General features: G+C 40.0%; 1 protein-coding gene across 2 annotated transcripts in view; it reads left to right on the top strand.

Moving 5' to 3' along the window:
• Window positions 1–639: 639 nt before the first annotated feature.
• LOC122649460 (CBBY-like protein) overlaps window positions 640–15,717 on the top strand; it is a 32,230-nt gene continuing 17,152 nt past the window's right edge. For both annotated transcript variants that reach the window (XM_043842631.1, XM_043842632.1), the window contains exons 1-6: window positions 640–911; window positions 13,841–13,890; window positions 14,029–14,092; window positions 14,386–14,434; window positions 14,757–14,825; window positions 15,565–15,626. In XM_043842631.1, the coding sequence (XP_043698566.1) occupies window positions 676–911; window positions 13,841–13,890; window positions 14,029–14,092; window positions 14,386–14,434; window positions 14,757–14,825; window positions 15,565–15,626 (530 nt within the window). In that variant the 5' untranslated portion in view covers window positions 640–675. The remainder of the gene's footprint in view (window positions 912–13,840; window positions 13,891–14,028; window positions 14,093–14,385; window positions 14,435–14,756; window positions 14,826–15,564; window positions 15,627–15,717) is intronic.

The following is a 15,717-nucleotide window of genomic DNA, read 5'->3' as shown; positions in this document are numbered from 1 at the left end:
TAAAAAAAAGGTGTGAAACTATTCGATCCAAACCGATACGAGGCATTCTGGATCGATATTGAATCAATATCGATTGAGACTGATCTTGTACCCAATTACGATTCTAAAACCCTATTCCCTATTAGTTTAGGAAAATTATCTCCTCCAATTCCCTCAATGCCTATAATAAGGGGGTGGACTCCACCTGGACAAAGTGTTTGAACAGGGGTAAGGTGCTCATTACACTCCCCTTATTACTGACAATGGGAAACTAGACTAGTGAGAAACTAGACCGGACAGAGAACTGGAGGGCATAAAGATCCTTTAGTCTATTACTCCCCTTATTTACGAATAACTCGTGATTATGTTGCACAGATCCATGGTGTCGAGTGCCGATTACTATCCCATGCAATAAAGAAATAAAATTTATAATTTTAGATTTTTTCTGTGGATTGTGGACCACTGTTTTTGCTTAAGTGGTTCACTGGTCGTTTACCCCCTAAAAAAGGAAAAAGTTCATTGGTCCCAACTCCCAAATTATTCCTACAAGCGTATCGAGATTCGAGGGAGCTTTCTGTACGAAGGGCTTTCATCTGTAATCAGATTAGGAATAGATTGATCATTTCATGTAAACACAAACAGAAGCTGGATCGTCTTTAGCTTCTGTTTCGTTCAAACTATCTGCTATCTGCATCCATGGAGTCAGCTTCGTGTTCGATTCTATGCACTCTTAGCTTATCATGCAATCAAACTCCTAAACTAAAGACAACCTTTCTTCATTCCATTCCGTCCGTTGCTTCTATTTCCCGGAGGAATTTCAGATATTTTGGCAAAAACCTGCAGTTCAGTCGGGTTCTTGCTTCGAACCCATTGTCTAACCCTCTTGATGAGAACCCATCTCAACAACTCGCTGTCATTCTTGAAGTAGAAGGGTGAGTTTATGTTTGGCTTGTTAGATAGAATAGAGATATCCAATTTGATTCACGGTTTTGCTAGTTTGTTTCCATCTCTACTGTTACTGGTGTCAGACTTTCTCTTTTAGGTTGTTTTCTTTTGGTACTGCAATTAAGTTACTGTTACCTGTTTCGGCCTATTTATCCCATTTTCCAAGAATCAATCTGTTTCAGAGGAGATGCTGGGTTTTGCTTTTTATTTTATTTTGGTCACAATTAATTTTCCAAGTACTTATCTTATTCCTGAATGCTTACTGTTGGGCAGTTTCCTAATATATGAGGTTTCCTAAAAAATTATAAGAACCTGTCAATCTCAATTAGAGAATCTGTAATTAAATCTTGGCCAATACATTCAGTCCGTGGCTACCTATTGTATCTAGCAAGTTAACAATCCACTTGAATTTTATAACTTTAAAATAGATGTATCTCACGTGCTTGGATGAGGTTGACCAGAAAATTAGAATGATTTGGCAGTTCTAAGTTCTAAATTATCTAATCCATAGCTATAACTCTAATGTGTTCTTGAATACAATTGTCTGGTGGCTACTTAATGACTCAGCGAGCCAGAAGACTATAGTAATTGGTTGTTGACTGAACACATTGTGTGATTTGTTGAGTCTTTGACTACAAGAATGGAAATGTTGATTCAAGTGCAGATTACCTACCCTTTAAAGAAATGAATAAGTTCAGTTGAAGTAGAGTTATAGTTGATTGACCTAGTCTAGACTCTAGAATGTGCAAAATATAAGGTAAGGTGCAACATTAGTCTCCCATGACTGGGCATTTGCATTCTCATAAAGTATGTTTCTCATAGGCTCCTTTGCTTAGATGGAGATGAATTGATGTTGTTCAATCACTGGAGTTGCTAATCAGAATGTGAATGAAAATATTTTATGGTGAATTAGTAAACCATGACACTGTATTTCCGAGTGATAAAGCATAAATTGCTGTATTACATTTTCTTCCACAAGGATGAAGATTCAATATCTTTCATTATATAGTGGCAATAGAGGGTTATTCTACTTATGTGATTCAGTGATTGGTGTGATGGGGTTAATTTATATTTCTCTTGTCACTTATGTTCCTATGGATTTCATTTTCTGTCTTATAAGCTTTGATAAAATTTCAAACACAAATTAGAAACACAAAAATAACCAAAATAGAAACTAATTAGAATCTCAGTCTTCTAGAAGTCTTCAAGTTGCTGAAGTCGATTGTTAAAACTTGTGGTCCCCACTCCTTGGAGTGTCTCCATCGTCCCACTTGAAGTGACTAGGAAACTGGACAAAATTGCCCCCACAATTTGGGTTCGAGAGACCCAAAACTCCCAGCCCATGTGGGCTTGCCCAGCTTAAGCTGGTTGGACCTATGGCCCATTGGGTTGGTCCACCTATTGGTGAGATGGACCAGCCCCCTTGTGATGCTTGCAGCTAGCATATTGCTTGCCAAAGAATCTGTCTACATCAGATAAAGGATGTAAATAGACACTATACATGGCAAAGAATTGACAAAAAAGAAACAAAAAGTATATATATTGCTCATAGGATATATTGGTTTTTTTTTATGATATAAAGATTAGTTATAAATGATAGTTATTGGATAATATTTAGATATGGTTGGGAATTCATCTTGTCTGATTGTACAAAAGTAAAATACATGTAGGTCGTAAATTTCCTTTTGCTTTTTTGGATGGGAAAGTGTTGAGATGGGCTACTTTACCCGATAGGGGTAATGTAGTCTTATTGTTTTAGTTATTTTATTTCTTTTCTGTTTTTTCCCTCCTATCCGATCTCTATTTGGGATTCCTAGTTATAGTGGGAATTCCTAATAGGAATAGGATTGGGGGGGATTCATACTTTGATTGTACTTTGAGATTATTATAAATAAGGGGCTGGATGATCAGTTTAGGTCATTCAAGCATTAATATTCACTGCTTCTTACATGGTATCAGAGCCACCTCTGATCTGAAGAGCAGCTCTCTCGATTTTCTGGTTTTCTTCTCCAACTCTCTCGGCTACTGGTTCTCTCCTTCTCCAACAGTCTCGGCTACTAGTTCTCTCTTTCTCCACCACTCTCGGACTCTTTATCTCATTCAGGGCAGCAACTTTGAGGTGAATCCAATGAAGATATAGCTGCTGCCCTCAATGACACCTCACTGAAGATTGAAGACAACTGGTGTGACCTAATTCTGCCGGCAGATTCCCTCCATCTTTAGAGATCAAGCTACTTCTTCAACTTGTTTGACTTCTGGTTCTTTGGAGATTGGTTCCTGCCATTATTGGTCTACACCATTCCCTGATAGAAGACTGCAACTTTGGATCAAACCTAATTCAGATTCCAAACCTGCGATTTTTCTGCAAATTTGTTTTTTCCCTAAATTTTGATAAATTTAGGGTTTCTTATTAGCTCATCCTAAGGAGCTAATTTTTGGAGGACTTCTTCCCCACTACTAGAGGAGCACTCGATTTGTTTTTCAGCCTATTCTGATGGCTGAAATTACTGCAACTTCAAAATCCATACTTCAGATTTGATTCAGTTTTTGAAGATCTGTTTTTTTTTCAAATTTTTGGATCGATTTCTGCCTGGCTGAATTATGGGTGATTCAGAGATGACTACTACTACTTCTGGAGGGGATGGTCAGACTAGGAATGACTTCCTTCCCTATGCTGCTGCCATTAAGCTTGATGGTACGAATTATTTAATTTGGGCCAGATCACTATCCTTGACCGTGGCTGGTAGGGGACTCACTGGCCATGTTACTGGCACCACCAAACAGCCTACTGAAGAAGGTGCTGCCTGTACTAAATGGGCTGCCAACGATGCTATGGTGATGTCATTTGTTTTAAATTCTATGACCACTGATCTTTTCAGTTAATATCTCCTCCTTGACACTGCTACTTAGATATGGACTGCTGTCAAGAGAACTTATGGTCGATCAGGAAGTGGTGCTCAGGTTTATGAAATCAGGAAGACACTCCAAAATACTGCTCAGAAGATGTCTGTCACTAAATACTATGCTGCCCTCAAGTGTTTATGGCAGCAATTGGATCATTATGCTAGGTTTCAACCTACTACTACTACTGACATTACTGCCTATCATTCTTATGTTGATCAGTTTCGGGTCTATGATTTTCTGGCTGGCCTCAATGATGATTATGACCCTATCCGGGTGCAAGTCCTTGGTCAGGTTCCTTTCCCCACTTTAGAGGAGACCTTTTCTTATGTTCACAGTGAAGAGACACAAAGGGCTGCCATGATGATTACTCCCAAAGTTGAGAGATCAGCCTTACAGACTGCTGGCTCCACCCCTGTTACTTCTTCTGACAGTGTTGCTGCTACTACTACTACCAAAGAGACTGTGAAGTGTGAGCATTGTCACAAACCATATCACACTAAGGCTCAGTGTTATAAATTACATGGAAAACCTACTGATTTTGAGGCCAAATGTGGTCGTGCTAAGTCTAAAAACAAAGCCAATCACACTGAAAATGTAGCTCCAACTCCCACTGCTGACATCGGTTTCTCTCAGGAAGAACTCCAGGCTCTACGTCGTATGTTGAACACATCCGCTGCCTCTACTACTTCTGCTGCCAATTCAGGTTCCTTCTTTGCCCGTACAGGTATTTCCTTTGCTGGTCATTGTGCATCAGTAGTTTCCACTCCATGGATCATAGACTCCGGGACTACTGATCACATGACAGGTTCTTCCAACCTTTTTAATACATATTCTCCTGCTTCTGGTAAGGATAAAGTCAAAGTTGCTAATGGGTCCCTCTCCTCTATCTCAGGGAAAGGTCCATTGGTTGTTCTCCTTCCCTTACACTGTCATTTGTGTTGCATATTCCGAAATTTACAACTAACCTCCTTTCCATTAGCAGTATCACCAAATCCCTGAATTGTAAAGTGACTTTTTTTCCCACTCACTGTGTTTTTCAGGAACTGGACTCAGGGAGGACGATTGGATCGGGTAAAATGCATGGTGGATTGTACCTGCTTGATAGAGATCCTACACCTACCCAGGCTTTACCTTCTGCATCTTTCTCTTTTGGATTACACAAATGGCACTCTAGGCTAGGCGATCCCCCTTTAGGTACTTTATCAACTTTATTTCTAGCATTAGTTAAAGACTGTAATAAGGAAGACTTTTTTTGTGAGCCTTGTGTCTTGGCTAAACAGACACGTTCAAATTACCCTATTTCTAATAAAAGATCCTCTTCCTTATTTCATGTTGTTCATACTGATCTATGGGGTCCTAGTGGGAAAGCTTCCCTTTCTGGACATCGGTGGTATGTCACTTTTATTGACTGCTATTCTAGGTTCACCTGGGTCTACTTTATGCACACAAAAAATGAAGTTTTTTCCTGTTTTTAGCACTTTCATCAGTTGGTTAAGACCCAATTTAATGCCACTCTTCAAATTTTGAGGAGTGACAATGGGACAGAATATATGGAAGGTCAGTTCCAAAAATACCTTGCTACCCATGGCATCCTCCATCAGACCAGCTGTGTCGACACTCCAGCCCAAAATGGTGTGGCTGAGAGAAAAAATCGCCACCTCTTGGAGGTGGCTAGAGCTCTTCTATTTGCTCGCCATGTCCCTTCCCTTTATTGGGGGGATGCTATCCTTACCATAGTACTATATCTCATGATATATCGGTATCTCGGGCCTACCGAGATATCCGAAATATCCGAGATATCGCGAAATATGCCCGAGATATTGCATTTTTTCTGCAATATTTCGGGGGTCCATCTCGGGGGGTATTTGGCCATATCTAGGCCTGAAACTTCATGGACAGCCTTATTTAAGCTTAATAAACACATTTAAACCATAAAATTGTAAAAATGTGGATTCAAATTGGTGTTTTGGGCTTGCACCCTTGATTGACATACGGTCGCCGACCCTAATGTATAAATAGTTAAATACACATAGATTAATGAAATCACAACTTAAGTTACAAATTACAAGTGCTAAACTGCTAATAGTAGTTCTTTGTGCCTCCTGGATCAATCCCACTCATGCCTCGCCGAGTCGACGTCCATTGCTCTCTGTTTGAATAACATATGTGGACCACGGTATAGAATCGGAGAAGAAACGAGTGTAGTCATCCACAAGTGTCACGTAAATGGAATCATCAACATACTGTAGGTAACCTATCCTAGGATATAAACTAGGGTTACCAATCGATCCAGTCCGTGAAGAAGATGATCCACTATGATATGATGTTGGCGCCGCACAAGAGGCGATGGCATTGGCTGCATGTATGGCTGGTAAGGTTGGTAGCTAGGTCCGCTAGGGTATGCAAAGATGTTATCTACAAAAGATGATCCAGTATGTCCCTGGGACTGGGACTGGTAGTCATAGTCCCCTACCCCACTAAACTGCCCATATGATGATGATCCATATCCATATCCACCGTAAGGTTGTGATGCACCATAATCCGATGCCAATGGAGTGGCATGTGCGTCAAAAGATGGGGCACGCCAATGTCCAGTCGATCCTCCCTCCCTATCACCCATACTCAAACCACCAACAGAGTTAGATAGGTTATCAATGTCCATGTGATCAGGTTGCAACTGTGTTTGTCGACCCCTACGCTTCCTGTTGTATGTATGTAGGGGGCCTCTCGAGGGTGGGGGTGCGGGGGCACGTGCTCCGTGGTTCGTATCTTGTGTGGCATGATCAAACTGTGTCTCTCCAGTGAATCGGAGTGGCTCTACAGGTGCCGTATCCTGGGCCTCCTGGCCTACCACATAACGCTCTCGCATCTTGCAAATTCTTCACCAAGATCACCACCACCAACATCACCACCACCAAGATTACCACCACCAAATCACCATCACCACCACCAAGATCACCATCATCATCATCATCATTTGAGGACTTAGACCAGTCTTCATCATCGCAACATTGCCACCATGGGCGAATGGTATGGGTGAGGCTTCCTCGCATGTATCGACCCTCGTCGCCATATACTCGTCCACATCGGCACCAATCTCGGGAGCTATCGTGGGGTCGGGCCTACCTCCCCTCCTCATCCAACACGGCTCACCTCTATCCTCACCAATCCACAATAGGGTCCTCATTGTCTCGAGTCAACTTGAAAGATGTCGCTAGATCAATGGTGCCCCTCGTCCCACATGTCCCATGCGTATGTGTTGCGTTTCAGCCTCAGTTGTAGTCACATACACCATGTCGGATAAACGTTGAGACCCCAACTTGCGCCTCTTGGAGTGGATGAGTGCAAAGGTACTCCAGCCTCTCACAACCGGATGCGAACATGTTTGGGCAAGGACTTTAATTGCTATTCTTCTTAAGTTTTCAGCCGATTCCCATACAACACCCACCATTCAATTGCATTACAAGTTTACAATAAAAAGACATATGTCAAATGCTGTTTCAACTTTCAACTTTCAAATTTCAATACATATGTAATTTAAAACTTAAAAGAATTACCAGCATCACCACGTGCTCTGCCTTGTATCGCAGCCTCAGTTCCAAAACTTCCCAATGCATCCTTAAATACCTTGATCTACACCCATGTGAAAAATTAGTAAGTACTTCTTCACTACTTATTTGAAAGCATGAATAAGTTGAGTTTCCAAATGAACTCACTTCATTGTTGCAAATTGCTTATAGTGCACCATCTGGCTCCAACTTCTTCACTACTTGTTTCACAGCATCAATAAGTTGAGTTTCCAACCCAAGCCTATTGTTATATTGATACTTAGGGTTCAAGTAGTATGCTGAAATACGACATATAGAATAAAGGTATTGTCAAATGCATAGGTAATTAGTAAATAATAATACTATGAATTAGTAAACATAAAACAAATTTACTCACCAGCCTTATGCAGTGGATGCATAAGTTGATTCTTCCAGTGAGCATTTATGATATCTAAGAAGTGTTTGCTACTGCGAGGAGCCACACTATAGACACTATCTTTCATCAAGTCTATTGCAGCATATAGGACTGGCATGGTTGGGCCCTTCAGAGCGGAGTCAGCAACATGTAGAACTTTAACTACTGGCTCTAAAACTTTCACCACTTTGCTTAGTTTGGTCCAGAAGTCCTCAGATGACATCGTTGTTTGTGCTTCCCTCCCATTTGCAGTCTTGGAACCCTTCCATTCAAACCACTCCTCGAAGCAAACATGCTTCTCAGCCCGGCCTTCTTTGTCTCAATGCTTTTGAGAGCAATGTAGTTGGTGGCAAATCTTGTGATGCCAGGCCTAACCAAGTCACCCCCACATTTTTCCCTCAATAGATTGAGTGCATAGGAGTGGTTGTATACAAAGTTGGTGACTTGTCTTGCACTTTCAACCACAGTCTTCACCAACTTTAACTTTCCCATATCTTTTAGCATTAAATCAATGCAATGGGCTGCATAAGGAGTCCAGAAGAGCCGGTACTTACTATTGTTCATCATCTTCTCACCGGCCAGCTTGAAGTTACTTCCATTGTCCGTTATAATCTGGACAACATTCTCAATACCCACATCTTTTTCCACTACTTCCTTTAACAATCTGTAAATATATTTTGCATCCTTTATCTCTTTGGATGCATCCACAGATTTGAGGAACACTGTCCTCCCATCACAATAAACCATGAAATTGATGATGGACTTTCTTGTAGGCCCAGTCCATCCATCTGCCATTATACTCACCCCATATGTCTCCCACATATTCCTCATCTCACTAATGTACTCATCAATCTCACTCTTTTGTTGAGGTAGATAAACATTCATTACCTCATATGGGGTGGGGCCCTTGAATCTGGGCGGCCTACCGCAATGGTATCTATCATGGTATCATAATGGGGGTCTTGTGCGATGTTCTTTGGGATGGTATGGTATAGCATCCACTTAGCTATTGATTCTTTAACCAATCCCTTCATCCCCTTCCATGCTCCTTTGATTCTGGGTTGATCGCTTCCTTTCTTCTTATGCAATTTAGGATCGGATGTTGATGGTGGACTGATCGGTAGAGGTGTTGGGGTTGCCCTCACACTCTGTGATCTTTTAAAAGGATTCAAAGTTCTAGGACCTCCGAACTGCCGCTCCTCCACTACCCCCTACTCTTTGTCTCTGCGATCATCTTGAAAACTTACTCGCTCCTTAAAACAGTCCGCCTAAAATCCCTAGCCTCCTCTCGCTTGTTTGTATGTCATCGAGTGCTACTGCAATGTCATCATCATCAGGAGTCATCATCATCATCATCATCATCATTGTATCGTCTTCCTCCTCCCATCAAACTCCTCATTGTATCCTCAAGTTGTTCTCTTATCCTTTGCTTGTCAGCCTTCCTCTTCTTTCTTCCCCTCAAACTATCACCAATCTCCCTGGCTACTTCAGTAGGGACCATATGACAACCTACAACATCTTTAGATCCTCCAGTCAGATGTTGTTTAAGTCTACTGGACCCACCTCCCATAAATTGCATGTGACAATAGTTACATATAGATTTTCTCTTATCCCCATCAATGGGAGTACCATGTAACCATGCAATGTCACCCCTATGCTGGCTGGCTGGTCTCTCTTGTTCCCTCTGTTCTCTTTGTTCCCTCCGCCCCCTTTGTTGACTACTTTCCCCCACCTTTTGCTTGCCCTTCGCACGTTGTCTATCACGATCCGCCGTAATGATACTTGTTTACTGCAATGTAAGTAACACAAATAATTAAAAAACTTAATGTAAATGCACTTCAATTGACACTTTTAGATTACTAATACACTTGTATAGTTATTTAATATTTTCCCCCTAACCCTTATATTTTTCACATAATTAAAACCAATTTTTTATATATAATGTTAATATAAGTATTGACCTAACACAACAAAACCAAAAATTAGTAAACATAATATACATGTAATGCATCTCAAAACATATAGAAATAACTTTCATATTTTTTCATTATTTTTTAAACTTAAAACTCATATTTTTCCTTATTTATTTTTGTTTTTTTAATTTTTTATATATTTTTCTTAATTTTTGAAAATTAAAAGAATTATTTAAGAGCAGAAAAATAAATCCGACACTATGAAGCCGTAGATCGGCCATTGGTGTCTAACATATATTTAATTCATTACCATCTAAGTCATATTACCCCTAATTATTTCCTATTTTAGTTGTAGGAAAATGAATTTTTAAAATCAGAAAAAAAATAAAAAAAATACATATGGGAAAAAAATTTCGACACCGTGAGGCTGTAGATCGGCCTCCGGTGTCTAACATATATTAATATCATCAACATCCAACAACATTGGTACAAAATTTTTAAAAAAAAAATAGTTTTAGAGAAATAGAATTTACCTTAAACAATGAAAATAGGCTTGGATGATGAGCTTAGATGACCCTCCAACGTCTTCCCGGCGACAAGGAGCTTCAACAATGCTTGGATGAGGCTTGGAAGGGAGGAAGAAGAGAGAAAATTTGAATTTCAGTAGCTCTCGGTCGAAATATCGACCAAGAGCTGCGAAATATGGAATTATAAGGCTCTTAATGTGACACTATTTGTCACTTTTACAATATCTCGCGATATATCGTGAGATCTCGCGATATATCGTGAGATCCACGATATATCGTCGATATATCACGATATATCGACGAGATATTGTATTTTTATGTTTCGGAAGTGTTTCGTATCTCGGACATATCGAGATTCACGAAATATGGCGATATATCGCCGATATTTCGTGAGATTTTATACCATGATCCTTACTACAACTTTTTTAATTAATAGGCTGCCCAGTCGGGTTCTTAATTCTAAAGCTCCTATTGAGCTATTACTTGGTTCTTCTTCCTTTATAGTACCGCCTAAGGTTTTTGGTTGCGTTTGTTATGCCAGGGATACAAGGTCCCCTGGTAAACTTGAACCCCGTAGTCTCTGCTGCATTTTCTTGGGTTACTCTGCTACACAGAAAGGGTACAAATGTTATTACCCTCCATCCCGCCGGACTTTTATCAGCATGGATGTTGTCTTTCATGAAAGTGTTCCATATTATGTGTCCCCACCTCTTTAGGGGGAGAGTGTTAGTGAAGATGTGCTGACTATTAACTCTCCACCTCCACTACAGTCTACTTACCACGAGTCTGAACCAGTTTGGCCTGCCCCTAGTACGACTCAGGGGGAGAGGTTCCTATACAGGGGGAGATTATCCCTATTCAGGGGGAGCAATCTACCCCGGTCCAGACTCCTATCCAGAGGACTATTAGTGAATTTCAACGGAGGATTGATGATAGTACTCTGAAGACCTATGCAAGGAAACATAAGCAGGTTCAATCAACTGTTGCTCCAGTACCTATCCAATTGCCAAACCCGGATCCAGAACCTGCCTCTCCATCTGGTAATGTTCCTTCTCCTAAATTACCTATTGCTCTTTGCAAAGGTGTCAGGACTTGCACTCAGCATCCTATATCTCATGTTGTTTCTTATAACTCCCTTTCCCCATCCTTTCGTGTGTTTGTTTCCTCTCTTTTTTCTGTTCGTATTCCTAACAATTGGCAGGAAGCTCTATCAGATGGAAAATGGAAAACAGCTATGATGGAAGATATGGAAGCCTTGAAGAAAAATAACACATGGGAGCTAGTGGTTCTTCCACCTGGGAAGAAAACCGTTGGATGTAAATGGGTGTTTGTGGTAAAACAGAAGGTGGATGGCATTGTGGATAGGTATAAGGCACGACTCGTGGCCAAGGGATTCACTCAGACATACGGCATTGATTACCAGGAAACTTTTGCACATGTTGCAAAGTTAAATACTGTTCGTGTGTTATTAACTTGTGCAGTCAACCTTGGATGGGATTTGCAGCAGCTAGATGTAAAAAATGCCTTCCTAAATAGAGCACTGGATGAGGAGGTGTATATGGACATTCCACCAGGGTTCTCTTGCAACAGAAATCAAGGAAAAGTGTGTAGGCTGAGGCGTGCACTATATGGGTTGAAGCAGTCACCGCGAGCATGGTTTGGCCGGTTCCACATGACTATGATTTCTGTGGGCTATAAGTAGAGTAATGCTGATCACACACTCTTTATAAAGAGGATTGGTGAAAACCTCACTGTTCTTATAGTCTACGTTGATGACATAGTGGTTATTGGCAATGATGGTGATGAGATCAGACGGTTGAAGACCTTCCTTGGACAAGAATTTGAGATTAAAGATCTAAGGAAACTACGGTACTTTCTTGGGATTGAAGTGGCCAGATTTGCTAAAGGCATTTTTCTCTCCCAAAGGAAGTATGTCCTAGACTTATTGGTTGAAACCGGGTTGTTAGGCTGCCATCCTTCAGATACTCCTATGGATCCTACTATTCGACTCAAGGAAAAAGAGGGTGAGCCTATTGATAAAGGTCGGTACTAAAAACTTGTAGGGAAGCTGATTTATCTCTGACACACTTGTCCTGACATTGCTGTCGCCGTGAGTACTGTGAGCCAGTTTATGCATGATCCCTACTCTTCTCATATGGAGGTTGTACTTCGTATCTTGCACTATTTGAAGCATACACTGATGCTGATTGGGCTGGCTCTGCTGATCGCAAGTCTATTTCTGGGTATTGCTCTTTTGTAGGTGGAAATCTTGTGACATGGCGTAGTAAGAAGCAAAATGTAGTTGCTCGTTCTAGTGCCGAAGCTGAGTTTCGGGCTATGACACAAGGTATTTGTGAGTTACTTTGGCTTAAAGGTTTGCTACAAGATCTTGGTGTTCCTATTCGTCTTCCTATGATGTTGTACTGCGACAGTAAGGCTGCGATTAGCATAGAACACAACCCAGTACAGCATGATCGTACCAAGCATGTTGAAGTGGATAGGCATTTCATCAAAGAAAAGTTAGAAGATGGGCTGATTTGTATTCCTTTTGTGACATTTGCTGATCAACTTGCTGATATCTTCACCAAGGGATTGTCTGGGAAATTGTTTCATCCCAATCTAGTTAAGTTGGGCATGATCGACATCTTTGCTCCAACTTGAGGGGGAGTGTTGAGATGGGCTACTATACCTGATAGGGGTAATGTAGTTTTATTGTTTTAGTTATTTTATGTTTTAGTTTTTTCTTCTTTTCTGTTTTTTCCCTCCTATCCGATCTCTATTTGGGATTCCTAGTTATAGTGGGAATTCCTAATAGGAATAGGATTGGGGGGGATTCATACTTTGATTGTACTTTGAGATTATTATAAATAAAATAAGGGGCTGGATGATCAGTTTAGATCATTCAAGCATTAATATTCACTGCTTCTTACAGAAAGTCTCTTCCCGTATCTTGGACTTTTCAGTACATCAGATATAATTCAAGTACAATTCCATTGTTGCTGATCTCCCAAAAAAGAAAGGTAGGATGTTAATATTAATCAAGTCTTTATTGACCAAAGATTTTTTGTTGGGACCTGTTAAATCCTGCACCTTTCATATTACACTATGGTGCTAAAACATTGCACTTGGACAGGGCTTGGACAGATCAGCTCTGTTGCCAGTTTGTCTCAACTTGAAGCTGGAGATTCTGATAATTGGTCAGAATGGCCTGTTCTATTACAAACTGCAGGCACTGGACAGTTGAACCAGTTCTACAGCTCAGATTGTTATGTTGTTATTTTAATCTTAGAAAGAAAAGGACTTTAAAAACTATGCTTGTATAATCTTTGTGGTTTGATAGGTTAGGATGGAGGTCAGACTAGCAGACAGCCTAACTTAGCACTCCTTGTTCGGTATATATGACTAGTGAAAATAGATATTTTGATAGCTTTTACTGGGGTTGCTTTATGTCCTTTGACCCCTGTCCTACATAATCTTTGACATAGATGACTGAGCGACTTGATGCCAAAATATTCTTTTGTTGTAATTTATATTTGATTTCAAAATGCTAATGGTTGTTAGATCATTGTGCCATATTTTTTTCTAATGCATTTCCTTTTTTTTTTTCAGTGTCCTTATGGATGTATATCGCTTGGGCAATCGTCAAGCCTTCAATGTAGGTGCGACATATATGGAGTGAATTGATCATTTTTACTAAGGACCAGAAGTTTCTTGTTATTTCATGTAAAAAATGTCATTTGGTGCTTATCAATGATCTGTTAACATTACTCTTCTACTCCTCCTCTTGATGTTATCAGCATTTCAAAAACTTGGGCTGGACTGTGCAAATTGGACCGAACCAATTTACTTAGACCTCTTAAGGTGAGCTGATTCAAGCTTCATGGTCTTTTTAGTATTATTGTTGCTTGTGTCTGCTGGAGGTTCTGCCATACTTCAAGTCCTTAATTGCTCAAACTTATTTACTGGCTGATTATGTAATAATCAATGTGATTGTCTTGGATATGATATTCCCCATGTCAGAGTCACCCTTGTTAGATTCATAATGAGTTGGGAGTCACATTAATGGTTCAATTTTTTTAAGTCTTCGAATTTTGGGCCTTGCTTTTACCCTTCTATTTTGAGTGTCTTTTAACCAGCTCATAATTAATTTGCAGGAAGACTGGCAGTGAAGAGGAAATGATGTTGGTCTTGTATTTTAACAGGGTAAATGGTCATCTCTCTCTAAAGGATTGAGATATCGGTATCGATACTGATCCGGATCGGCCTGGATCGGTCAATTCACCCCTACTTTTCATTACAAATTGATTTTTTTTTTATGATTTTACCTTGATCCGATACCGATACCTGATCCAGGATCGGTCAGGTATCGGTATCGGCCTCAACCAATACCAATATGATCCGATACCGATATCTCAATCTATGCTCTCTCTCTCTCTCTCTCTGTCCAGAAAGAATGATGCCAGTCTTTGGACCCACTCTGAATGATTTCTTTAATATTTTGTTCTTCCTATAATTCTTTTTGCAGATTGGTTGGCCTACTTCGTTGCCCACCAATGAGAAGGAAACATTTATGAAAAGTGTTTTGAGGGAAAAGGTGCTACTTTGTTACCTACTAATAATAAGTAAACAGTTATGAAAATTGTTCTGCTGGAAAAAAGTTAGTTGGTTCATTTGTTGTGTACAAGACTTGCACTCTCAGAAAGTGCCTTCTGGAGTATATTTATTCTTCCTAGTGTAGATTTATGCCATGGAGTAAATTGAATAACTTAAACTTTGCTGCTTCGATCAAAGTAATTCTACTCATTGGGACTTGGAAACGATTTCCAATTCGCTTCATGATTTTCCCTATATGGTGTAGATTTGAGTTCATATGGAATGCTTTACCATGTACCTTATTTGCTGGTTTTATTTGGTAGAAAATTCATTTTAAAGAGATAATGAGCTCCCTTTCTTTCAAATTTTTTTTTTAAAAGTTATTTGGAGTAAGTGGGTGGTGATGGACAGGATGGGTGCTTGCGGATACTAAAACTGGTCCAGTCCTTGAAAATGGATTCACAAACTTCGTTACTATATAGTTCAACCATTTAACTGGGATTTCCTAGCTTCTGCCAATAATTATTATGTTGAAGTTCTGCTTGATTGGATAAAGGAGCACTCTGCATTTCTTTTGCAATCTTTGAGGAGATCAATGAGTTAGTTCTATATTTTACAGTTGTGAATTTGATTTTCCCTTGTTCGTGTGCACGTGTGTGTGGTGTTTGCTTGTGTTTATATGTTTGTGGAAATAGATTTAATAGTGCCAATTATTGAATTGCTGGTTAGTTTGGTGGCAGAAGAATGCATTGGAAGAGTTTGTGATGGCGAAAAGTTTGCCTTTACGACCTGGAATTGAGAAGTGAGTTTTTATATTATCATTTTCTTAAGGTATCTAGTCTTCTAGGCTATGAGTTCTCTCTCTCTCTCTCTCTCTCTCTCTTAAAGCTTAT

Source organism: Telopea speciosissima, chromosome 2, assembly GCF_018873765.1.
Source record: "Telopea speciosissima isolate NSW1024214 ecotype Mountain lineage chromosome 2, Tspe_v1, whole genome shotgun sequence".
In the NCBI taxonomy this organism is placed as follows: domain Eukaryota; kingdom Viridiplantae; phylum Streptophyta; class Magnoliopsida; order Proteales; family Proteaceae; genus Telopea; species Telopea speciosissima.
Note: the sequence above shows the minus strand (reverse complement) of the source record. Positions and strands in the feature narration are given on the sequence as shown.